Genomic DNA, 25,542 nt, shown 5'->3' on the forward strand with positions numbered 1-25,542 from the left:
CCATTTTTGGAGTGTTTCTTCATTGTATCTTACAGACTCCCAAAACATTTCTCCTTGAGCCAGAAAATCCCAATTAAAAACAAAACAAACAAACAAAACCCAAACTCACTTGTTTGCTCACTAGACTGCAAAACCTATTCCCAGGAACAAGAAAGAGCAAGTCAAGAGCTCCAAAAAGAGCAAGACAATATGTGGAGCTCTTATAACTTTCTCCCACAACCCAAAAGCTGTGAATACTGACTTACTTTGTCACATCCCAACTTTATCACTTTGGATTGCACAAGGAAGCATGGAACTTGTAAATGAAGGCATGGGCTTACCCACACTCAAATTTTATTGAAACTACACACATATTTTACACACAAATTGAATGGGAGCTGTTGTACCAGACTTTGGTATCTCATATACATTTACAGAACCTGAGCACGTTGCAGTTTCATATTAGAATACTCTCTATACTCATCATAATTCACAAGACTCAAAATCAATGCTTTTCAGTATTTTCAGTGACATGATAGGTTCCATTACTCTAACAGCACCCATTTACAATATTTCCTCTTTCTTCCCTATCAACTCAGTATTTCCAAAAGGTGCTGGATTTTCCCTCTGAGTCCACAGTCCTCTTGCAGTTGCAGGATGTTAGTGAGAGCCACCAGTTCCAGCTTTTCTCTGTATTCTCCAGGTTCCCCTCTGCCCTCTTCCAAGTACCTTAAGTCAAATGACACAGGCTCTGCTCTAGGAAAAAAAAGCTGTTCCATTTCCATGTTCCATACATACTCCTGATCTTTTACAGAGACTAAAAAAACAGAGTCAATTTTGCTGCTTATTTTTATAGCAGGGACAGTTGTTCACTAGGAACTATGCTAAGGCAGTGGACCTGTTTCATGAAACTCAGGTACCCAGGACTATGGCTGATCTGGGCTGGCAGGGAAATAACACTTACACCACCCCATCACTGATAACCCTGTGCTGTCAGCTCAGCTCATGCCAGGTGTATCAAAAGCAGCACAAGATGTTTGCAACAGTAAGACTTACAAAAGCCCTTTCACAAAATGCTGAATGTTATGAAAAATGCTTAGGTTTAATGAAGCAGAACCCTTTGTCTAGCTCTTGTACACTCACTCCATCTTTGAATAAAAAAGAGCCTATCTATTTGCAGATAAACAAGGTACAGCTGAATAGCATCCCTTACCCCCCCAAGTACCACTGCAGCACATTAGCCATTCTTCAATTGCTCCATTCTCTGCGTGTGATGGCAAGAAATGACAAACAGTTTTCAGGCACACAATCAAAAACCAAACAACAGTCCTTTGTAAGATGCTGCTACTCCATACTACTTCTGGGCTTGTTTTTGAAAGGTTTAATACCTTCTTTCAGAAGCTCTTCTGTGACAATGGTTCCAATGGTTGACACTAAACACACAACTTGACATCCCTTCATATGTTACTGGGTGCTTCCTTACAGCCAGAGTAGTACATTCGTAGCACTTCAAGGGATAGTCCCTTGGAATGATATGTCTTCTCACCCCTTCAATGCACAAGTGCAACCAAGAAGGGGAACAGCAAATCACCTAGCATGACAGTGGGAAGATTGACAACACCCACAGCTGGCTGTTCCAGTGTCAGATGATTACAAACACAACACAACTACAGACTGCTTAATAAGGCACTTGATCAGTGAAGCAAGGAAAAACAGGCAGCCCAAGCCAAAGAACTACAGCATGTGGTTTTTCTCCACTGTTAACAGGTTTGCCTTTTCAAGAACCATTCAAAGTCCACTGACCTGTTCAGTTACAGCTGTAAGACAAGAATCACATGTATTTGAATTAAATGCCTACCAAGACCCATCAGTTTTCCAAACAGAGTAAAAATTTTTTTCATACAGAGCCAAGGTTAATGGGGAGATCAAACTTAATTCCTGGGTTTAATAATATTCTACAGTTCAGACCTCCTTAATGTCTTCCCACATTCAATTATTACTGTATCTGCAGCAGGCTGAAACAGAAGAGCTTTTACTCTAGACAAAATCTCTAAACATGGAAATAGAAAACAGGAAAATAGTTTATAGCAACATTTTTACATGGAGTGACACCTCATCTAGTTTTCAGACTAAAATACCATAACATGAGGTAAATATGCAGTTTGCTTCTTAAAACATGAAGTGTTAAAAAAGTAGTAGTATCCATGTCATTTTTAAAGACAGCATTGACAGCAGATGAGTCAAGGGAATCTTAAAAAGGCCATCCTTTTACAAAGCCATATAAATTTTATAAATGATCCCCCTTTTTTATTCAAATGACACAGAGAGAAATATATTTACTCCTCTGACAAACAACATGAAAACCCAAGAAAAAATCCCAGCAGACTCTGATTCCATAAGAGGAAATTAAGTTAACTTCACAGCAAAAAGGGAGATGAGGAGAGGGAAACAGTCACCATTCATTTGCCAATTTGTCAAAAATCTGCATCCAGAGTGAAGACATTGTCCATTGTTTCTGTCATAACAGCAAAACGCTGATATTCCGAAACCCTCTTCTCAAAGAAATTTGTTTTTCCTTCCAGAGAAATATTCTCCATGAAATCAAAAGGATTTTCTGCATGAAAGACCTGGGGAAGAAAAACACTATTACACCGGTGATTCTGACCGGAAAATAATACTTTAAAAACCCCACAACAAACAAAACTGTCAAACTCTTTCAAACTAGACCGCCTCCAGCTGCAATATCCTGTAGGCTCTATGGACACCAATCTAAGCAAATTCAGTACTGCCACTCCCAGGAGTTTGGTCTGTGGTGAAGTTCACTTGTGCAAGGGGTTTGTTATTCTTCAAGCACTGCAGCATCTGAGCACAGCTTATGTTTCCCATCCCAAACCTGCTGAGCAGCTGAAGGGAAACAATGGCCTAAATTGTTCTTGTTCTTTTACAGTGAAGCATAGGTATTAATGCTGTGGTTTCAGCTGTCACTCACAGAAGTCCCTGTGCTAAATATGGCCTGCTCCCCAGCATGACAAGGGAGTGCTTTGTGCTGACAGCTTTCCTTGGCTGCACTGGCAGGCCAGCATTTGGGGCAATTGCATCTCTTACCTTTGAAAACCCAAGCTCCATTAGTAACCGGTCTGCAACAAATTCAATGTATTGTTTCATCAAGGTGCAATTCATTCCAATCAGACCCACAGGTAATGCCTCTGTTAGAAACTCCTAGAAGTTAAAATACAGATGACATTTAGAGAAATTAAATTTAAGAAGAAAAAGGAGAGAAGACACCTGTGTTTCACACTAATATAATTTGTGATGTTCAGGCTCCCCAGGAAGTTGTCTGAATAAATAACTTGCATCACTAAATTCAACAAGTATCTTCTGTTTTCAGTAATTGTTTCTATCTTCCTTTATTTTTAGCCTATTACTCTGGAAAAGGCACAAGCTTTTTATCATTGCCCCTCTAATCTGCCTTTCCCCACTCCTCCAGCATAAGCTTCACTGTAAGCTTAAGCTCTAACTTCAATAAACCTACAGACCATACTAGTGGGAACAGGGATAAATCCAGAAATCACCAGTTTTCCTGGCTTCCAGCCATTATAGAATGACAGATCAGAGACAGCAGTGATATATATGAGTGCTGAACCCAGTCATATGCGTGTTTAGGAACTGATGCAATACCTGTCAGTGTTGTGAGACCAAGCAGGAGCATTTGTCATCATCACAGGAGTTAGATGACAACAGCAAAGAAAACTAAACTAAAATCCTGCCAAATACTCAGCCATGCAGAAACTTGTGCCTGCAGAAGGGCAGCATTTCACATGAAAGAACCTGACATCAACCTCAGAAAAAGTCAGAACCCAGCATGATACATGTGGTCAGAACAGACCCTGCCTCCTCCTGAGGACAAGCAGAGATGTGAATACAATAAGGAGAGACAAAGATCCTGAAAGGACAGATGTAAACAAACTCCTCTCTAGGAGACAGTTGCAGCTGGACTAGATGATTATTGTAGGTCCCTTCCAACTGGAACTATTCTATTCAGTATCAAATAAGAGAGCTTTCCTTCCTTTCTGTCATTAAGGAGAAAACCAGTTGCCAGCTTCAGCTTCCCCCAGTTGTTTGACAACTGAATCAGAAAGTCTCTGACTTCTTGCCACCATCAAGGAAGAGGGAAAGAATTGCATCAGGGATCCAAGCCTGAGCCAAGTATCAAACACGAAATCCCAAAAGTTAGAAGTTAATTTATTTCACGCATCAGACTGGACCTGTGCTGCCCATGATGCTGTCACAGCCAGGATTACCTGCTCAATTTCTACAGCATTAACGATGATCTCACGGACTCGCTCTTCTGACGGTCTGTTCACTAAATAATGGAACATTAGACAAGCAAAATCACAGTGTAGACCCTGAAATAAGAGAACAATGGAAAAAACAGTCAGTTTTCCCCTCCTCCACATAGTTCGCTCTTATTTTCAGGCAGCCTCATCTGAGTTGAAGTTTCCCAGCCTCCTGCTTTTTTGAGTCTTAGTGTTATCACATGTAGTGTGGACTTGTAGTTTACAAGGCAGTAACATCTCAAATCCAACACATGCCACCTACGCCAAAATAATGCTCAGCATACATGTTTCTCCGGTAAAATTTTTCTGAGGGCTGCTCTACTGCGAGGGATCCCACACAGAGCCCTGCTTCTTGTCAGGGATGATTTTGCAGAAAGACCTCTACATCAAGACTGGCAAAACTACTTGTGAGTTAAAATAGGCTGTTTACGTCCTCTTTGCTTCGAGATAAAGCTTGATTTAAATTCTTCCAGTAGTATTTCTTCCCTTGCTTCTCCCAACAGCATTTTCAACAAGGCAGATTCAGATTAGAGTCACCAAACCCAAGATTAACAAATCATCTCTGCCCCAGCTAAACTCCCCTTCTCATTTTACCCAGCTATCCTACACAGAGCCTAATGAACTGTGCTCCTTTCCAGGGTTTCCAGAAAAGTCTCCTGCCAAGGTAAGAAAACCTCAGGAGACAAGCAACCCCTCACAGTCTGCAGGGGGTACCAGCCAGATGCTCCAAGAGGTGCCTCAGGTTCTCTTTGACTTGCCTGGGTACAGCTTGATGCTCTGGCTTCAGCCATACCCACCACTGCCAGACTAAAGGAGGACTGCACTACCATCTCTCCTCTCAACAGCAAGGTGGTGATTACAGCCAATAAGCACCAAGAGGGCACATCCAGAGTGAAAACAATCAGAAGGATCTGGCAGACTAAGGGCTCAAGACAATCCAATACTATCATTAACAAGGGTCAAAACAAAACCTGGGGACTGACTGAATAGAGAACTGTTCTGCTGCGAAAGACCTGGGAGTCTTCGTGGGTGACAAGTAGACTGAGCCAGCAGTGCCCTTGTGACCAGAGGGGCAAGGGTATCTCAGGGTGCATCAGGAAGAGTGTGGCCAGCAGGTCAAGGGAGGTGATCCTCTCCTTCTGCCCGGCCCTGGTGAGGTCACATCTGGACTGCTGTCCAGTTCTGGGCTCCTCCGTAGGAAAGAGACAAGAAGTTACTGGAGAGGGTCCAGCAGAGGTCACAAAAATAATGAGGGGTCTGGAGCATCTTTTTTATGAGGAGAGACTGCAAGACCTGGGTCTGTTTAGTCTGGAGAAGAGGACACTGAAAGGGGATCTCATTAATGCATATGATTATCTCAAAGGTGGTGGTGAGGTTTAGGAATGGTACTCCCTAGTTCAGTACCCCCACCAAGACTCTTCCAAACCAGATGCCACTTGCTCGCTACACCAGCTTCCCCTTGCCCTTTCCTGCTCTGGGGATGGAGGCACAAAAGGTGAAAATCATGGGAAGGGTAAGAACAATTTACTGGAAATAACAATGGTAACAAAAGGAACAGTAACAGCAATATCAATAACAAAATATATAAGACAAAGAAACTATTTACATGGAAAACCAGTGACAAATACCTACCTGCTCTCCCCAATTAGGTTTTTTCCCACTGGAAGGAATGCCCTTCTTCTCAAAAGCAGGAGAGGGAGTCCCTTTTCCCCACCCCCGTCAATGAGCTGAGATGGTACCCAGTAACATTAGGGTCTTAGCCATGCCCACACAGCTCCAGGCTCTACTGCCTCACAGCTACTGCAAAAAATTAACTCTGTCTTTGGCTGAAGCCAGGACAGGCAGGTGCCAAGAGGATGGTGCCAGGCTCTTTTCAGTAGCGCCTGGAGACAGGACGAGGAGCAATGGCTATGAACTAAAACACAAAAAATTTCACCTCAACATGAGGAAGAACTTCTTTATGTCAAGCATGACAGAGCACTGGCACAGGCTGCCCAGGGAGATTGCGGGGTCTCCCTCTCTGGAGACATTCCAAACCCACCTGGACACGTTCCTGTGTCACCTGCTCCAGGTGACCCTACTTGGCAGGAGGGTTGGACAGGATGATCTCCAGAGGACCCTTCCAACCCTAACAATTCTGTGATTCTGTGAAAACCTTTTTAGAAAGGCTGTAAAATCCTTGTGATTCAGGTCACAAAACAGCCCTGAAATAACGTAATTTGGGAAGTATCCCCCCCCCTCTAACAACAGCATTAGCTGCTTGCTGCAGGGCTTCCCATGGTCTAATCCAGGGCAACATCACCATCAGGATGCAGGACATGCCTGGCTTCTCCCATGAACCAGTGTGCTCTGCTCACTCGTGCTCCTACCAGCTTTGCACCTTTAAGTATCAGAGATCCACCAGCTCAAGAACAGTTTGGGAACAGAGTCTGCAGCTCAAAATACACACTGAGCGTTAATCATTTATCTGTTCAGGTGCATCAAAAAACAGTTTGTAGTTTTCCATTGTGGATTCTTTTTACTGACACTGGGTTTCAATGCAGGTGCTCTGTGCACCAAGCTTTAACCTTTGTAACAGCACTGCAGTTGGAATTATGCCAGCAGAGCTCAAGAAAATTTTAGTCTTTTGGTGCTCGACTCTGCAAAGAAGTACAGTTACACTCATTCACCTGCAAGTGATCCTTGTAACAAATCCTGCCTCACTCAAATGTATCAGCTCATAATGACTGACAGAAGACACAAGGAAGGTGAAGGCAGAAGAACTACTTATTTTTTCTTACTCATCATATCACTTTCTTCAAAAGTGTCTTTTAAAGACATATCGTAAGATATCTCATTTCAAAGCAGTTTATCTAACCCATGAAAATTACTTCCATTATGAAAAAGCTCTTTACACTTTAAGAGCAACTCTGCTAAGTTACAACCACTAGCATGTTTATACTGCATACAAAACTGGTCTTTCTACTTTTTCAGTGCTGACAGTGCTGTACGTAGTGCAGTGCACAGTCCCCAGCCATAAACAACAGCTACCAACTTGCAGGGAGCAAGGAAAAAGAAAGGAAGGAACCAGTGAAAAGAAGGGGCACTTGTAAGCACATAGCCTGTCACATTTGGTGTGCTGACATGCAGCCCCTCAGATACTTCATATCTTAAGAAGCGCTCTCCTCAAAGGCAGATCTGTAGTTGCCCCCTCCCAGGAGATTCTGTTGCTGTGTAGCAACACAAGACCATGGAGAGGGGTGGTATCTGCTGCTTCTGCAGCAAACTGCCACAGCTGGCTCGGTGATGGATGCAGGCAGCTGTCTGCAAGCTCTGGGACCCACAACCAGGAGCAGGTCGAGAGTGGTACTTGGAGCCCACTTGAACCTGCCTGAAGCAGCTGAGGCACAGCAAGTCTCAGAGTCACACACTATCCAGGTCCTTGCTCCAGCCAGCCCACCCTGCAGCGGGGCCCCATGCAATTCTACCCCACTCCTTGAGCAGCTGGGCCTTTGCCCTCCTTCACAGCACAGGAAAACAAACATTCCCTTCAATTTAAAAAATCCACCTTTTTCATAATACTATATGCATTGGTGTGCTGGTTTTGGGTAGAGTTGGCCTTCTTCACGTATGGTTTGGATTTGGGCTGAACACAGGGTTGATAATATAGAGATGTTTGTGCTATTGCTGAGCAGGGCTTACACAGAGGCAAGGCCTTTTCTGCTTCTCGTACTGCCACACTGGTGAGGAAGCTGGGGGTGCATGGGAGGTTGGGAGGAGATACAACACCTGTCCTGAGCTGGGACAGGTGACCCAAACCGACCAAAGGGATATTCCAGACCATGTAACATAATATTCAATATATAAAGTGGAGGGAAGAAGGAGGGGGGTGGGGGGGCATTTGGAGTGATGCCATTTGCCTTCCCAAATCATCGTTGCACCTCATGGGGCCTTGCTCTCCTGGAGATGGCTGAACACCTGCCTGTCCCTGGGAAGCAGTGAACTAAATTGAAAATTCTTTGTTTTGATTTGCTTGTGTGTGTGATTTTTGCTTTCCCTATTAAACTGTCTTCATCTCAACCCATGAGCTTTGTAGCTTTTACCCTTCCAATTCTCTCCCTAGTCCTACTGGTGGGGGAGTGAGAGTGATAACATGGGGCTTGATTGCTGGCTGGGATTAAACCACAACTGGGACACCAGTATTTATGTTTACTCCCTTTAAAAACAGGTATTTCTGTTGAGGGACTCAGCAGCACCCAGGCTTTACGTTCATTAATGCTGTTTGCTGGGTAGAAAACTGGCTGGATGGCCAGGCCAAAAAATGTGGTGAGAATTAAATCCAGTTGGTGGCTGGCCACAAGTGGCATTCCCCAGGGCTCAGTTATGTTATGTTATATATGCTACATATATATATATATACACACACACATACAGATATATACATACATTACTGGCCCCAGTGGCCTGTCCTGTTTAATATCTTTATCAATGACCTGGTAAAGTGGATTGAGTGCACCCTCAGTGAGTTTGCAGAAGTCACCAAGTTTGGTAGGAACGTTGAGCTGCCAGAGGGTAGGAAGGCAGAGGGATCTAGACAGGCTGGATCAGTGGGCTGAAGACAATGGTATGAGGTTCAACAAGGCCAAATACCAGGTCCTGCATTTGTGCCACAACAACCCCATGCAGTGCTACAGACTTGGGGCAGAGTGGCTGGAAAGCAGCCCAGCAGAAAATGACCTGGGGGTACTGGTTGAGAGTGGCTGAACATGAGCCAGTGTGGGCCCAGGTGGCCAAGAAGGCAATGGCATCCTGGCCTGTGTCAGCAATAGCAAGGCCGAAGGACCAGGGCAGTGATTGTCCCTCTGTACTCGGCACTGGCAAGGTTGTATCTTGAAACCTGTGTTCAGTTTTGGGCCTCTCACTACAGTAAGGACATTGAGGTGCTGCAGCGTGTCCAGGGCAGGGCAAGAGAGCTGGTGAAGCGTCTGGAGTACCAGTCTTATGAGGATTGGCTGAGGGAGCTGGGGGTGTTTAGGCTGGAGAAAAGGAAGCTCAGGGGAGACCCTGTCACTCTACAACTACATAAGAGAAGGTTGTAGTGAGGTGGGGTCAGTCTCTTCTCCCAAACAACAAGCAACAGGACAAGAGGAAATGGCCTCAAGTTGCATCAAGCAGGGGATTAGACTGGATATTACAAAAAACTTCTTCATGGAAATTGCTGTCAAGCAATTATTAGAATAGGCTGTCCAGGGAAGTGGTTGAGTCACCATCCCTGAAGGTATTTTAAAGACATGTGGATGTGGCACTTAAGGACATGGTTTAGTGGTGGACTTGGCAGTGGCAGGTTAACAGTTTGATTCAGTGATCTTAAAGGTCTTTTCCAATCTAAATTATTCTATGATTCTGTAATTATTGGTAAAGGTCTGCTTCTTTCCCCTTTCTCTGTCAAGACTATGGGTTCTTCATGAATATAATTCTGCTCTTCCCCTGGGAACTCCCTTTTCTTCCCAAACAGTGTGTAAGACATGCCACATTACCTCATCTCTGCTAATAAGTTCATTGGAGAAAGTCAGTCCAGGCATCAGGCCCCTCTTCTTCAGCCAAAATATAGCAGCAAAGGAACCCGAAAAGAAGATGCCTTCCACTGCAGCAAAGGCAACCACTCTCTCACCTGTTTAACATAACACATTTTTCATTAGACACAAATTGCTGTATTGCTCATCAGCAAGATGCACCATTTGCATCAGACAGAATGATGCTGGAGAGGAGCAATCCCCTGTGCAGCACCAGATGCTGTCTTTGACCACATCCAGCAGCAGATCCCGAGCCACAGAGGGTCTACACACCCCACAGCACTCAGCCAGAGGCAACCCCAGCAGAACTGAAGAACCATGGCACCCACTGAAACTGACACAGATCGGAAGCAAAAGAATGTAATTGTCCAGAGTGGCCAAGACATTAGTACTCCATTATCTCTTTCTCCTGAAAGGCCAGAAAGCAGCTGTGTTAACTGACAGAACAAAGAAAATAGTCAATCTCTTAAAATGAAACAAAAACCCCTACCCCACAATTTGTTCTTGTTGGGAATCTACATAAAACCATATTCTTACAAGAGTGAAAGACTACAGAATGTAAGCCAAGACACAAATAACTATTTGTGCTATCCCACCTTTAATCCAAGGAAAGCAAGGCATTATTGGTCCCAGTTCTCCCTGCTCTCTACAGGAATGTATTTCTTCCGACTACAAGACCATCTGACTGTTTAGTGAAGCCACATCATTCCATGTACACTACTTCAAACAACTTCACAGGCTCATTGTGTATGTTCTAACATTAAGAGCTTTTGCACTAAGTTCTGGTGCCTTTTCCCAATAAGAACTGCATAGAATTTTGTTAAAAGATAACCCAAAATAGCCAGATGTCCCACTTCTTCTATGAGATACAAATATCAACTGCTGGCTCATCTGAAGAAATTCGAGTTAGGAAAAAAGCACAGAGAGCAATACCAACTTACAAGTATCACAGAAGTTATTAAGGAGAGAATTTTTCTGGCAACACTAAAAATCTCATTGGTTATTTCTAGAGAGGAATGGAGAAAGGCTGCTCATAAAATACAGGTTTAATGAAGCACAAGCCTGATTACTTATTTGGATAAAATGCATGAAGTTTGGGGGCAGGGAGCAGGGGCTACACTGTTTTTTAAGTTAGGGAACCTTCTGATTCCTGGCACACCCCACACTGCTGGGAGACAAACAAAAGGATGATGAAGGGGCTCCACACACAGCAAGCAAAGTCAGACTGGGGAGGCAGTGGGAGCACCAGGACAGAATAATGTACAGCTACAAAAAATAACCCCTCTCAAAAAAGAGCTGTGAACAGATACCACAAAAGAATGATGTTCAGATTTATTTTGTTCACCAAGCTGAATCTCTCCATCTCCTACACTTTCTTGAAATATAGAGGATGTTTGCTTAAAAAACTTCACCAAAGTGCACCCATTATGCATTCCAGCTACAGCACACCCTTCAGAGTCAACACTGTAAGAATGCAGAACACTGGAAAGGATGCCCTGCAGCATGCTGATGGAAGCTGAGCCAGTGCCCCAGCTCTGAAATGAGATACAGAAACTAGAAACCTGGTCCCAACAGCAAACCAGGAACACCAGAAATAGACGGTTCTTGAATCTTTTTGGTCCAGGCTCAGTCATGCCTCAGTTACAAAAAACTGATTTGTCTATATGAACATGAACACAGAGAATGCCTGGACTTGCAAGACTTCAGCTGCCCAGTTCTGAACACCAAGTACAAAATAAGAACCAACTAGAAGAAATAATCAAAACTAGAAAAGAAGGTCTACAAGCAAAAACTGAGGAAACCAGGGTTGTTCAGTATAAAGACAAAAAGGACAGAGATCTACAAGCATTTTTCATAACATGACTTCAGGGGGCACTGTCATTACTGTATTTCTCTAACTGAAGATAAAAACATACATGCTCACCAGAAGTTACTTCTAGTTCTTTAGTTAAACTAGAGACCCAGAAGCCACTACATCTGGAGAATTTCATTTCATGTTCCAGGGGTGCAGCTTACTCACAGAGCACCAACAACAGAATATATGCAACAGAAACAAGTTTTTAAAAAGCTACACACCAAAAGTGGATTCTCGGTCTTCGATCCACTTCAGAGCCCAGTCTGCTTTCTTCTTAACACAAGGCATTGTTTCAATGGCATTAAATAAGAAATCCCTATAGAAGAAAACAGAGACAAAACATCAAAATAGTGATTTATGTAAATCTGCCCTGGTTGTCCCTTCCAGCTCCACCAGAGAGAGGATCCCATTATGCAAGGCTCTGAACTAACCCAAGTAAGAGACCATTCCCACCCCAAAGGGGTGATGATCTGTCCTGGTTTTGTCTGGGATAGAGTTAATTTTCTTCCTAATTGTTGTACAGTGTTGTGTTTTATATTTAGAATGAGAATTCTGTTGATAACACACTGATGTTTCAGTTGCTGCTAAGCAGGGTTTACATGAAGTCAAGGACTCTTCAGCTTCTAACCCCACCCCACCAGTGAGCAGGCTGGGGGGCACAGGAAGCCGGGAGGAGACACAGCCAGGACAGCAGACCCCCAGTGGCCAAAGGGATACTCCACACGATGTCATGCTCAGAATAGAAACTAAGGGGAAAACTGGCCAGGGGCTGCTTCTTGGGAACTGGGGGGTATCAGTCAGCAGGCAGTGAGAAACTGCATTGTGCATCACTTCTTTTGTATATCATTATTATTATTACTTGCCTTTTCTGTGCTATCCAACTGCCTTACCTCAAACCACCAGTTTTACTTTTTTCCCCAATTCTCTCCCACCCTACTGGGTGGGGGCAGGCAGTAAGTGAGCTGCTGTATGGTGTTTAGCTGCCTGCCAGGTTAAACCACTACTTGATCTCTGATAACAAGGGCAGAGGGAGGCAAATGTGCAGAAGGGCTCAGGAGAGGCAAGCTGCGAACTCAAACATCCCATCCCAGGAGTGCTCACCCACCACACCACAGTGCCTCTCAGACTTGAAGCCAGCCACGTCAGTTTATCCACGAAACAAAACCTCATCTTGCCCAACTCCACAAAAGGAACTGGACAACTCCCATGTGCACAGACTCTGTTCCCATGCTGAACACCTGAAAGGAAACCCTGCAGCTCTGCCACCATCACCAACACAGGATGCCACTGTGGGAAAGAAAGTGCTGCCTGACCATCACCATGGTGGGAGTCTCTGAGGGAAAATGCTGCTTTTCAAACATATTACTGTTTGGACTAGGAACTTCTTCAGACAACAAAGGTGATGGAGCTCTCCAAAGAACTCAATCATTCAAAAATAAGCAGTTTGAGTTGTATTAAAAAGCACTGACAACAAAAAGGCTGAAAGGATGCAATACATTGACTGCTGTACATTAGAAACACCATTTTGATCATGAGCACTCGATTTCCTTGGGCTAATCCTTTGCTGATGTAAGAGCAAGCACCACAGGAGCGCGATAACCTCAAGGAGCTCATCTAACCTTTAACATTTCACATAGTCCATGCCTGCAGAAGTAAAAGATTTATACAAATATTCACTAACCTTCTGATACTCCCACAACAAGCCTTGGTCACTAATACTCCTCTCCATTTTGGGGGTGAGGCATGCAAGCCTTGAAAGCTTTAAGGAACCTTCCCCAACTCCTCCAGAAAGTCAGCATGAAACAGGAGACAAGCTGCCCAACAGCAGCACCACTGGCTTCAGTGACACGTGTGTAACACGTCCAGAGGTTTACCTTTTCTTGGGATCTTTGATGTAGGTGTCTATGAGCAAGCTGTACATCTCTGAGTGAACATTCTCAATGAGAATCTGAAAGCCATAGAAACAACGAGCTTCTGGGATCTGCACCTCCTGACTAAAACGTGCCACCTACCAAAACCAGAAAGCATGGCAATGAGTACAGTAAAACAGCCCTGCACAACACTATTCTGAGCTTAACAGGAGAGACAATAGATTTCTGCTACAGAGACAGCATGGGAGCAGTTTGGTCCTACTTTGTTCACAGACATGTCAATGGGACGGCTGTGGTGCAGAGGAAAATAAAGCAGTAAATACATCTAAGAGCTGAAGCATGAGGGCACACGTACACAGGAGAACAGAAAAGTAATGCAATACTAAACACTTCGCACTGAACAAAGCCTCAGACTTTTTGTTCATCATTAGAAATATAAACAGCATGACATAAGGCATGTTCATGCAATACATGCACACATTTTCTACATGTTATAAACATTCGAACACTTGAGATTAAACTGGGCATTTGCAGATAGATACCACTGCTAATCCGTGACGAGATATTCTCCAGCCCAGAACAGATCTCAACAGGAAGAATTCCCTACCTTTTTAGCAGCACCCACCTGCAGCCCCAAGAGATTCTAGGATGCCATTCAGTGAGAACAAAACAGATTTTACCAAAATGAGGAATACATTATCACAGCCATGGCCTGTATTCCGTACTTTTCAATTAACATGAGTACAGGAAAAATATGTGGTTCTATTAATTCATTCAGAAATGCACATCCCACAACCAAGCAGGGGCTGCACTTAAAAATGGTGTCCCAGAGTGATGTGATTTGGAGTTCTGATGACCACAGCTGACCCAATTTAACTCAAACACTGCTCCCAGAAGAACAGGCTGCTTGTTCCACTTGACAAAGGTGAGATGGAAAGAAAAAAAAAAGTACACGTTTAATAAACCTATGCATTAATGTGAAAAAGCCAAAATGGAAAGTTAATGAGACAACAACATGACTAAGTATTCAAGCCCTCTGTAAGTCTTTCTCACCAGGTTTTCATTTACAATTCCATCACTGGCTGCAAAGAATGCCAGAACATGAGAGATAAAGTATTTTTCATCTGCTTTCAGCTTATTCCAGTGAGGAAGGTCCTTTGACAAATCAACCTAATGAAAAGAAAAAAGAACATTATTGTCCTTCAGCATTTGTCATTCTGTAAAAACAGAAGCAGCCCAGTCAAGTGACTGAGGCAGAGTTTTGGCATTCGCTTTCAAATCTTTACACATAGAGAATTCAAATATTTGTGACTGTAAAAGACAACAGATACACTGCACTTCTGTTGTCTCTCTCTGCAACAGTAACATCATGTACTTGTTTCACAGTTTACACTTTGTAATTTGGAATAAAAATCAGTGTCTATTGAATAAATAAATGAGATTTTGAAAAGCATTAGTATCTTTTTGTCACAAGTATGAACATGCACCAGTAAGCAGACCTCACTCTGAGACACTTAAACTGTACTTGAAATAAAAACTGATACTCCAAGAAAGCTATACCTAAGTGTGCCAAAAGATGGACTGAGGGTACCTTTGCCTTTGGCAGGTGTTCAGCCTCCATCTTGTCGAAGAACGGTACAGAGCAAATGCTGTGCAACTGCTCTTGTCTATCACACCAGACCCCAGCCACGAGAGAAAACCACAGCTTCCTTCACATAGACCTGTTTTGTTTGCTGGTTTGTAGGATTTCTGAACCAAAGCAGCACTTCAGTAGAGTCAGATGTGAAAAATGCAGAGGACCCACAGATGGTGGGACAGTGTAAGAAGGAACCAGTAACAGAGTAAAAGGGAAATGCTGATAAGGCAGGAATTCAAGTGCTTTTTCTTTAATGGTTTAAATGAAGCTCTGCTGCAACAGGGCAGCAAGACACCCAGCAGGCAATGAAATATCACCTCCACAAACAGCTGCTCATCATCCCATGATGCTTTCTGGTCTATATAGAGCCTTCCAATGCTTTCATCTCACTCCTCTGCAGCTGCAGACCACTGCTCACAAACAAGCAAAGAGTGCATAAGCTTTGAGTTGGAACAACCAGCTCCCCTGGCAGGTGATCTCTCCAAAGCAGTGCAGTGTTCAGAGGCCTGCACTGCTGAAAGCATAGCAAGCACTGCTCAGGTCTAGCTAACCAGCAACCTTGGGGAAGAGCTTAGAGCTTGCACTGTAACATGGGGCAAGCACCTCACCAGGGCAATCAGGAGTCAGCTAAATGCATTTTTATCAAGTGTCCCTGATTAACACCATCTCTCTGGAAATTTAGGTACCTAATATTAAGGAACAGCATGGAATTTCCCAGAGCATCTTACACGGGCAAGGAGTTAGTTGCAGGTTCAGAGATCACAGCAGGGTAGGAGCTATCTGATCACAAATCAGAGCCATCTGACTTAGGATTTCTTTATAACCAGAGAAGTACCCCAGGACACAATTCCACCTCATCCTGAACTAAGCATCTAAAACAGCTCTGCTGAATCACCCTGTGGAAGCAGCTTGCTTGCCACTGTCAATGGAGGGAGTTCTGCTTTGGTCCTGGCACCTCATGTTCGATGCAATTAACTCCAACCTTTGCAACACAGAAGCCAGCAGCAGAGGAAAGATGCACCAGGACCCCAGTGGTCGATTGCCTTTTGCCAACCCACTGGCCCAGGGCTCACCTCTTCTGCTGTCCAAAAGGAGGCCTGAGCCTGCTTATACATCTTCCATATGTCTGGGTACTGGATGGGGAAGATGACGAACCGGCGGTGATTTTTTCTGAGTAGAGGCTCTTCATCAAGGCCTGAGCCATTTTCAGCAGCACTCGATGAGCTCTGAAAATAAAGCACAGCTCTGGTTAAAGTTACCATTATTGATTCCTCCTTCTCGCAGTATCCAAAAGGCGTGGTTTAAAGTTCACCCATGTCACACAGACACTCACCTGCCCCTCTGGGGTGGACATGCTGCCTGTCCCGGGGGTATGTGTCTCCTCACCCTCCATCCGTGCTCCCGGCAGCACTGCCTGTCCTCCCGGCCCTACCCAGCACAGCTCACACCAACCGGCCCCTCCCAGCTGTGCCGGCGCCAGGAAGCGCCCCACACCTGTGTGCCAAAGACAAAGCAGAGGAAATCTGCCCTGGGAGACATCAGCCACCGTGGTACCACACATGGAGAGACATGTGTGAGGTCACGGCATGGTGCTGCAGCCTGCAACCAGCACAGCCCCACCAGGCTCACTGCCCAGGTACTTCCCAGCCTTCTGCTTTACATTCAGCCATTACGACCTGGACGGACCTTTTTAAGAAAGCCATGAGATCACAGCTACTAATGCCAGCTGATGGAGGACAGCCCTGTGCCACAGCGAGTCTCAGCATGGAGGTCTGTGTACGCAATCTATGAGGGCAGCCCACACACCAGCGCGGATCTGGAGGCTGCTCTGGAGCCTCTCCCTCAAGTGCCAATACGAAGCCAACGTGCCTCTTCCCAGCAGCTGGCAACAGGAAAACCTCTGCCTGGAGTCACCCATCTCCACACTGACCCTTCTGTGTGGGCTCCCAGAGGACATCTGTGCACATCTCTTCCTCAGCGAGGTCCCAGCCCAGCCGAAGTGGGGACAGCCAACATTTAGGAAACAGGCCAGTGAAAAGTAGCAGGGGGGGCACTCTGAGCAGGGCCTTCACCTCCCCTCTGGCTGGGGACATGTGCTCCCAGGATCAATCCCTGCATCCCTGCAGACATGTCACCAAGCACCTACTAGAAACAACTGCTGTGAAGAGCTGTCAGGACAGCACATTGCAACCTCTACAGAAGGGCTGGTGACTCACACTGATCAGAAGTGCAGCCAGCAGGATTGGTTGGTTCTGAGATGCCACTGACACTGCTGTAGAGGATAACTAACCACAGGCAGTATACGAGGTATAATACAGCAGAGAAGGGGAGCTGATGGTTTGAACACCATTATTTCTACCCTCCTGAAGGTGCCAAAGTCCCTTCCCTACCCAGTCTGCTTGTAACTATGCACATAATAAAAAGCATTCCTCTACTTCAGTTTGGAAAATATCCTCAAACAAATAATGCACTCACATTTTGAAAAACAAATAAAACCCAAACACACATGCACATTGCATAGCTGGCATACATACCACAGATGCCCAATGAATACATCAGGGAAGCACATTCTGGGTTACAATTCTACCACTTTATTATATTTTTAAATATTACCCAATTACATGAACAGATTTCCCAGCATCATCTTGCAGAGTCTGCTGAAGGCCGTGAGAGTGCAAGACCTTTTTTTACTTCCCAGGACATAGAGATGGTTACAATAACTCACTGGAATTGGGGGAATTTGGGGTTGGCACGTTTGGCACCTTGTCTTAGCACACACCTTCTCAGGGCCTGACATGCAGCCAACAGCTCCATCTGCTTCTGCACCAGCTGTCATCGAAAATGGAAACACTGCAAAAATCTTCCCTGTTAGCCCAGCCACTGCTGGCTCATGGACAGTTTGTTGTCCTCCAGGACTCTCAGGGCCTTCTCTGCAGAGCTGCTTCCCAGCAGGTTGGCCCCCATCCTGTACTGGTGCCTGGGGTTATTCCTCCCCAGGTGCAGGATCTGCATTTGCTTTTGTTGAGTTTCAGATGGTTCTTCTTTGCCCATCTCTCCAACCGGTCTAGGCCCTTCTGAAGGGCTGCACAGGTCTCTGGCTGCTCCTCCCGGCTTTGTGCCATCAGTGAACTTGCTGAGGAGGCATCTGCCCCTTCATCCAAGTCACTGATGGATAAGTTAAACAATACTGGCCCCCACATTGAACCCTGGAGGACACAACCAGGCCTGCAACTTGACCCTGTGATGCTGACCACAACCCTTCAAGCTCTGCCATTCAGCCAGTGCTCAATCCCCCTCGCCATCCACTCACCCAGCCCACACTTTCTGAGCTTGCCTATGAGGGTATCATGGGAGACACTGGCAAAAGCCTGGCTAAAGCCCATGTAGACAAAAGCCCTTGTCTATTCAGCCAATTGTCCCACCACAGAAGTTAATCAGATTGGTTAAGCACAAGTTCCCTTAGGAGAATCCATGGTGACTACTCCTCATGACTGTCTTGTTCTTCCATGTGCTTAGAGACAGACTGCAGGATGAGCCATTCCATCATCTTTCCAGGGATTCAGGTGAGGCTGACTGGCCTGTGGTTTTAAAAACTGTACAAATACTTTTTAAAATAGATGGTTTTGGTTGTTGGATTGGGGTTTTTTTATAATTTTAAAAAAGGAAAGGTCAGTCACAGAGACGACACCATACTGGAACCTCCTGCTCAACCTATACCCACCTCCCTGATCACCTTCAGGGGCTGAGAGGAGTTTCACAGGCAGGCTCTAAATTGGCAGGCAGGCAGCTAGTGGCTACAAAACAATCCCATCCTCTCTAACTCAATTTCAAGTGCATGGCACATTATGATCACTGCTGAGGCTTCTGAGCAATCACCACCTTGTGATTAAGGAGCATAATGCATTCCCTGCTTTGCCTTCCTGCATCCAGGGGGCACTGGCAGGAGTATGGGGGGCAGGAGAAGGTAACAGTCACTAGGTCAACACTGCCTTCAATCTGCACCCCAGATCTTTTTCTTACTGCTATGATGGTGTACAAAACAGTCAACACTCACCATAACAACAAAGGGCACCCAGTTTATAACGTGTACGTGCTTCATTCTGTTCAGACAACATGATCTAAATGCATAAAAGAGCTGAAGCTGGTGGGCACAGAACAACCCTTGCTTCAGCAGGGTCAACTAGAGCAGACTGCCCACGGCTGCATCCAGGTGAGGCTTCAGTATCTCCAAGGATGGAGACTACACAACCTCTGTGAGCAACCTGTACCAGCATCTGACCACCTTCAGGAAAAACAAGTGTTTTCTTACATGTAAATGCAAGCTTTTGTGCTTCAGTGAGTGACCAATGCCCCTAGTCTCACCATGGGGCACCACTGAGGAGAGCCTGGTTTTCTGTCTCCTTTACTCCCTCCACTGGGTATCTACACACACTCACGGAATCCCCTGGAGTCTTCTCCAGGCTAAACAGTCCCAGCACTCACGCCTCTCTTCGTATGACAGATGCTGCAGTCTCTTAATCATCAGCCCTTTGCTGGACACACTCCAGTACATCATATCCCAGTTACTCCGCAACTGCAAGAGACAAGCTCTTCTGGTGATGACAATAAACCAAATGGACAACAAAGACTGCTTAGGGGGTACTGAAACTCCTTCCATTAATTTCAAATTCAGCAAACTAGGAAATAATTAACATATATGCACACATACAACCATCATCCCACAGCAACAGCTGCTGGGCTACATGTACAGGTATCACAGTTGCATGCCCTACATCAGCTGTAGCCAGGGAAAAAGCTAGAGGTGCTGGTAGAGCCAGCACTGTGATGTGGCACATCCACTCAATGGTATGTGACCATGAACCCTCACGCACCCTAGTAAGAGGCTGCATGTGCACCCCACAAGCTCCCAAAGCACTCAGGCCAGCCTCGGGCAGCACAGGCCATGCCAGCAGTGAGACTGGGAAGATCATCACCATTCCCAGGAGAGATGGCTTGCACTGCACAGCGTCTGAGGAGCCACCTGCTGGTTCCACATTCTTGAGGGGATGCACAGGACTGACTACACCATGCACCTCTTCACAATGGGTACGTGTCACTGTTCAGGGGAAAACAGTAAGGGGCTTCTTACACTTGTATTTAACATGGCACACCTGGTTTTGGATACTTGAGTAGTGATGAGACACAAGGGTTCCGGAAGACCACATGCATCTCCCTGCCATGAAGACCCTTTCTCCTCACGCACCTCAGCCTGGCTTAGCATGGTTATACTAGGGGGACACCAGAAAGCAGCTCAGACACCTCGCAGGGGCAGACTTTCCTGGTCCACAGGGCCTGGGAAGCCAGGAACATTACCAACACCGACACCTGCCTCCATGGCAGCTCGGGGCGGAGGAGCTCTACCTTCCCGGCCCCCGCAGGCGCAGCTCTGCAAGCCCAGAAGCCCTGGGGCAGCAGGGCCGGCGATGCCCAGACCCCGTGCCAAGCAGCCCACGGCCTCCGGTCGGAGGCCCGCGTCCCCCGCAGGTGCTGCCACAGCGCTCCCGATCCGGGCCAGCGGTCCGCATCCCCCGCAGGTGCTGCCAGCGCTCCCCGGGCCCGCGGTGCCCGAGCGGGACAAGGGCGCGGGGGGGATGGGCCCATGCCCTTTCCAGGGCTGTCCGAAGCAGCAGATCCCCGGTGCCCGCGGTCCCCCCACGGCGGCCCGGGCCGGCGGGGCGGCAGCGCAGCGCCCGGCAGTGCGGGAGGCCGCGGAGCCCGGCCGGGCAGGGCTGCGCCACCGCCGCGCCGCTCCCGGAGCCCCCGCCCGCCCCGGCCCCGCTCCCCGGCCCGGCCGGCCTTACCCGCTCCGGGCCCGCCGCCTCCTGCAGCGCCGCCGGCCCCCGGCGCTCGCCCATGGCCGGCGGGACTGCACCGCGAGGGGGGGCGGCGGAGGAAGGGGGAACGGCCATGGCCAAGGCCACTCCTCCCCCGGGGAGGACTCAATAATTGCATAACAAACACAGAGTTGGTCGCAGCGCTTGGAGGCGCTCGCCAAGGGCTTGTCGGTGAATGCACGACTGGTGCGTGTTTCGCTCCCTGCTTGCAAGCAGAGAGAGCTTCAAAAGATTCGGGTGTCGCCTTTCCAAAAGGGTAACTTTCGGTGTTGCTTTAAGAATTCGTATGCCCTTAAGAATTTTGGGTTTGTTTTTTTTTAAAGGGCACCCGTCTGCCACAGTGGCTGAGACCTCCCCTCTCTCCACTCCCCATCATGGGAAGGGGAGTCAGGCCAGCTGGGCTCCTCGGGGCTGCATCTGTTTCCGGCGGCTTTTTTATGCCTTGTGAGAGACGCTCAAGCCTCACCAGGGCAGGGGGTAAGACAAGTTCAGCGGTGAGATCTGTGCAGCACGGCTGACTAAGCACAAGAACAGCTTTGGTTTTGTTACACCGAGTTTTCTGAGGAGCAGAAACAGGTGCCTGGGCAGCAAGTTACTGAAAAGCACAGCAGGAACACACAAACAGTAAATGAGAAAAGGTGGTTTCACACTAACATCTGCTGTTACTGGAATACTCTTCTTTCCGAGACATCCTTGAAGTTTTATTTCCCAGAGATACCTATACAAACTGCTTATTCTTCACGTCCAACAACAGCTCCACTTGTATGGTGTGTACGGACTACCACAGATTCCAGGTTTTTGTCCAGAGCAATTGAAAGGAACACGGATTGATGTAGAACAAACCCAACTGGCCCATTTACAGACAAATTCTATTGGTGTGTGTAATACAGAGTGTGCTGGTGGCTTAAGGGGGAGATGCACGAGTTTCTGGGCCAAAACCAACAAGCAGCAGACTATTTGTATTAAATGACATCCACTTGCCTATTAGTTGTCTTAGCCCCCAATTCTGATTGTCGTGGCTGCTGTTTCAGAGTTCCCTAAAATAAGGAAAAACCCTGTCCTGGCAGGGATTAAGACCTATCATAAATTAATATACTTAGCAATAGAAATCGTTCAAGTATTTGGAGATAACTTCTTAAACACCTGTCCTTTTACCAATGCACAGCAAACGACTACTTACATGGTGCCTTAAAGATGCACATAAAAAAGAAAAATATTGGAAAGGAAATGTACCTCAAGGATTAACCAAACATCAGGTGGCTGTTCTTGCACCTCCACAAAAATCTGCCAACTTCTGTTAGCTTTGTTTTATAAAAATTAAATCATGTACACAACACTGAAATACAGACAAGCACATACAAATTAAATAGAGCATTATGCACAATTTTGCAAGATTTCAGATTACTCAGGTGTACCTACAATGTTGTATTTAAAACAAGCTCCCTAACAGGTGGTGGAAGCTGTATTCCTCCCTTAGTTCCTCACTGCCATGGCAGCTGTCCTGCTCTGGCAAATACAGTCATCACTGCTTTAACTGTAATACCTCTTTTCTCCCTCCCCCAAAAGGTGTTACTTTTTTGGAGAATACTCATGAGCCATTTAAAAAGGCAGCTAAGTCTAATTTTGTATATGAAAGTGCCATTTCAAGTAAATTGAAGGATTTTCATTTATAAATTAAAGTGAAATCTGCTTTTCAGCTTCGCACTGTTCTCTGTCGGAAAATCAATTAGTGAATCATTTCAGTATGTCTAAAGCCTAAAATTTCCTTAAGTCTCCTTGCAGTCTCCTTGCTGAGAAACCTCATCATACGTTGTGGCAAGAATCTATTTTCCAGTAGGTTTACGTGACTTCAGTATTCAAGCATACGCATTTGTGTAAGCTGCCATTGCCACTGGACAAAGGGACACTGAAGAGTTTTACCATTATGGAAAAGTTCTGAAACACCTGGGAGCAACCAAGTGCCTCTTGTTACACTAAACAGTCTATTACTATAATAGTAGTTTGTGGTGGTAATAGACAAAAAATACCTTTATATTAAGCCATTGACAAAAGGGGGAAAATAGTCTCTCACAGGACTGTGTTTCAAGCAAGACATGAAGTTACCCTCTTAGACAACTCCACAAAAAATCATTTAAAAATATTAAAAAAATTAAAAGCCCTCCATGCTTCTCAATTCATCAGCAAATCTGAAAGAGCTGCAAATGAAAGCCATAAAAGCAATTTCCAACTAGCAAAGGACCCATTGGAGCTCCTGATAATGCCAGAAGTCCTGATGGGCAACAACTGCACTGTGATGGAGGCCAGCTTCCAGTTGTGAAGCCTGTTCATGTCCTCCTAACAGAGATCACGTGGAAACTTCCAGCACTGTGAGTTCAAGGTAGTCACTGAAGCTTTCACATGACCCATTCACCTACACATTTCAATGTGTGGACATTCAATCTACCTGAGAATAAGCTAACACCACACGTACTGAAATCCAGTTAATCTGGATTTGCAGAATTTTCTATTTGATTTTAGCAGAGCTGTTACTAAATACGCAAACTGAGGAGTTCAAACAAAGGTCAAATCCTACACAGCGTGAAAAGAGGAAGGGAATCAGAGCTACTGAGCAAGGTATCTTGCCTTACAGAGAAGCCAGAGAAATCCAAGTGTCAGTGAAGCAAAGAGCATGGACACAGAAGCAGCTTAGAAAAGGCATTTACAGATGCACAGAGAGAGACAGGATCCACAGGCTATGGGACACCATAAAAAGGGAGTTAGGGTAGTTAGCACAGGAAGGAGGAGGTAAATACAGACCTAGTGAACAATCTTTCATGTGGTGTTAAGGGTGACCAGGAGCTGTGCTGAATTCTGGCTCTCCCTGAGAAGCAACCACACAGGAGATGGTTGGTGGTGACTGGGGAACTTCTCCCACCTGCACTCCAACTACCATGGAGAGGTGCAGCCCTGCTCCCGACACACCTCTCTTCCGATGCATGGAAGTACACTTTTGAAAAACAGCAGGTCTGTATGATTTGCACAATTGCATACAAAGCAAAATGTAAAAAGTTGAGGAAAATTTCCTTTCCTCTGCCTCCCTGAATGCTGCTGGGCAAGGGTTTTGGTTTGGATTCACAAGTTTGCCAGTTTACAGCTTTACCACTGCTTGTTATCTAGTGACCAAATCACTAACTTGCAGGAAAGAAAAGTCACTTCCAAACCACACAGGTGGGAAAGATCACTTGATGACAAGTCCATAGAATTATTCACTCCTGGAAAATTATCAAAGCCAGAGCAAGTGATTTTCCTTGTGTTGGATACAGTTAGCTAAGTAACAGAAACCAAAGCCAAGAATTAGTCATGGAAATTAGCACTAAAGTATCAGTTTTCCCTGGATTCAGATTAGGACCTACTCTAGAAGTTGGTGATAACGTTTTATTAGTAGCTACGTTTATCTCCTCTTTCAGCAATGGTGAACAGCTAAGGATTTAGACTATTTTAAAAGTGTAAACATTGCAGAATTTTCCTTTAACTAGTTTTTCTACCACATTTTAAGTGAACTAACAGAAGGGCTTAAGTCAAAGGGAGAGGAGGTGTATGATTTTAATAAACATTTTTCTTATTAAAATCTTGATATAGTTTAAATATACCATACAGAGGAAAAAAAGCTATTTATAAAGCTACATACATATTTCAAGTCAATGACGACAGCATATACCATTCTAAATTCCCTCTCTGCTTATCAGAATGCCTTGTGTGTGTATATATGGTGAGCTACTGTGCTATCTGCATAACTTTTGTCTAGCTATACATTACAGGACTTAAAAAATGTTTAAGCTATATACAGAAATATATATACATATAACATATATTTATATGTTATACATACACATACACTTATATACATATACACACAATACATATATATACACAGTACTTTACATGTATATATGGCCTTTCATCCAAGGGCCTTGGATACTTCTTAGTACATCAAGCCTCACAAAGCTTTGTGAGGGAGGGACCTTTATTTTACAGACTGGAGATTTGATGCCTATTCTAAACAGTTTCTTTTGTTGCTTTCTACTAACTTTACATATTTCAGTTAGAGGCAGTTTTGGTAGTGGGAATGATCACAGCAGTTTGATATCCAGGCATAAGGCAGATGTTGCTTTGTACCTTTGTAACTTACCCTCCTTAGTATAAGAGAACAGCCATACCAGCATGAATTTTCTCTACACTAATATGCCTTTACCTAGATTTGTGAGGCTGTACTGCTTTTTATTGTTTAGCATAGTAAAATCTAATACAGTTTTGAACTTAAGATACACTGGAGGACACAACAGGAAATCTAGAACAGACTCCAATCCTCGTACACTGAAACTATCCTTTTCTAGGATGACAGATTTAGAGGAAGTATTAGCACATGCAGAAATAATTCTACATCTATTTATTTATCTGCA

At 45.2% G+C, this 25,542-nt stretch overlaps 1 protein-coding gene across 2 annotated transcripts; it reads right to left on the bottom strand.

Moving 5' to 3' along the window:
- Nucleotides 1-304: 304 nt before the first annotated feature.
- On the bottom strand, nucleotides 305-21,178 carry RRM2B (ribonucleotide reductase regulatory TP53 inducible subunit M2B; the record flags this gene model as incomplete). 2 transcript variants are annotated; one of them, XM_082293889.1, is made up of 9 exons in its annotated part: nucleotides 305-2,606; nucleotides 3,085-3,198; nucleotides 4,281-4,385; nucleotides 9,833-9,966; nucleotides 11,945-12,039; nucleotides 13,598-13,731; nucleotides 14,648-14,764; nucleotides 16,304-16,456; nucleotides 21,071-21,178. In XM_082293889.1, 9 exons carry the CDS (start codon nucleotides 21,176-21,178, stop codon nucleotides 2,454-2,456), a joined length of 1,113 nt encoding a protein of 370 aa, XP_082150015.1. In that variant the 3' UTR covers nucleotides 305-2,453. The 2 variants fall into 2 exon arrangements, with proteins under 2 accessions (XP_082150015.1, XP_082150016.1); XM_082293890.1 differs by lacking the exon at nucleotides 21,071-21,178 and adding an exon at nucleotides 16,564-16,714.
- Between the last annotated feature and the right edge of the window lie 4,364 nt (nucleotides 21,179-25,542).

Source organism: Coloeus monedula, assembly GCF_965178545.1.
Source record: "Coloeus monedula genome assembly, chromosome: 1".
Classification (NCBI taxonomy): Eukaryota; Metazoa; Chordata; class Aves; order Passeriformes; family Corvidae; genus Coloeus; species Coloeus monedula.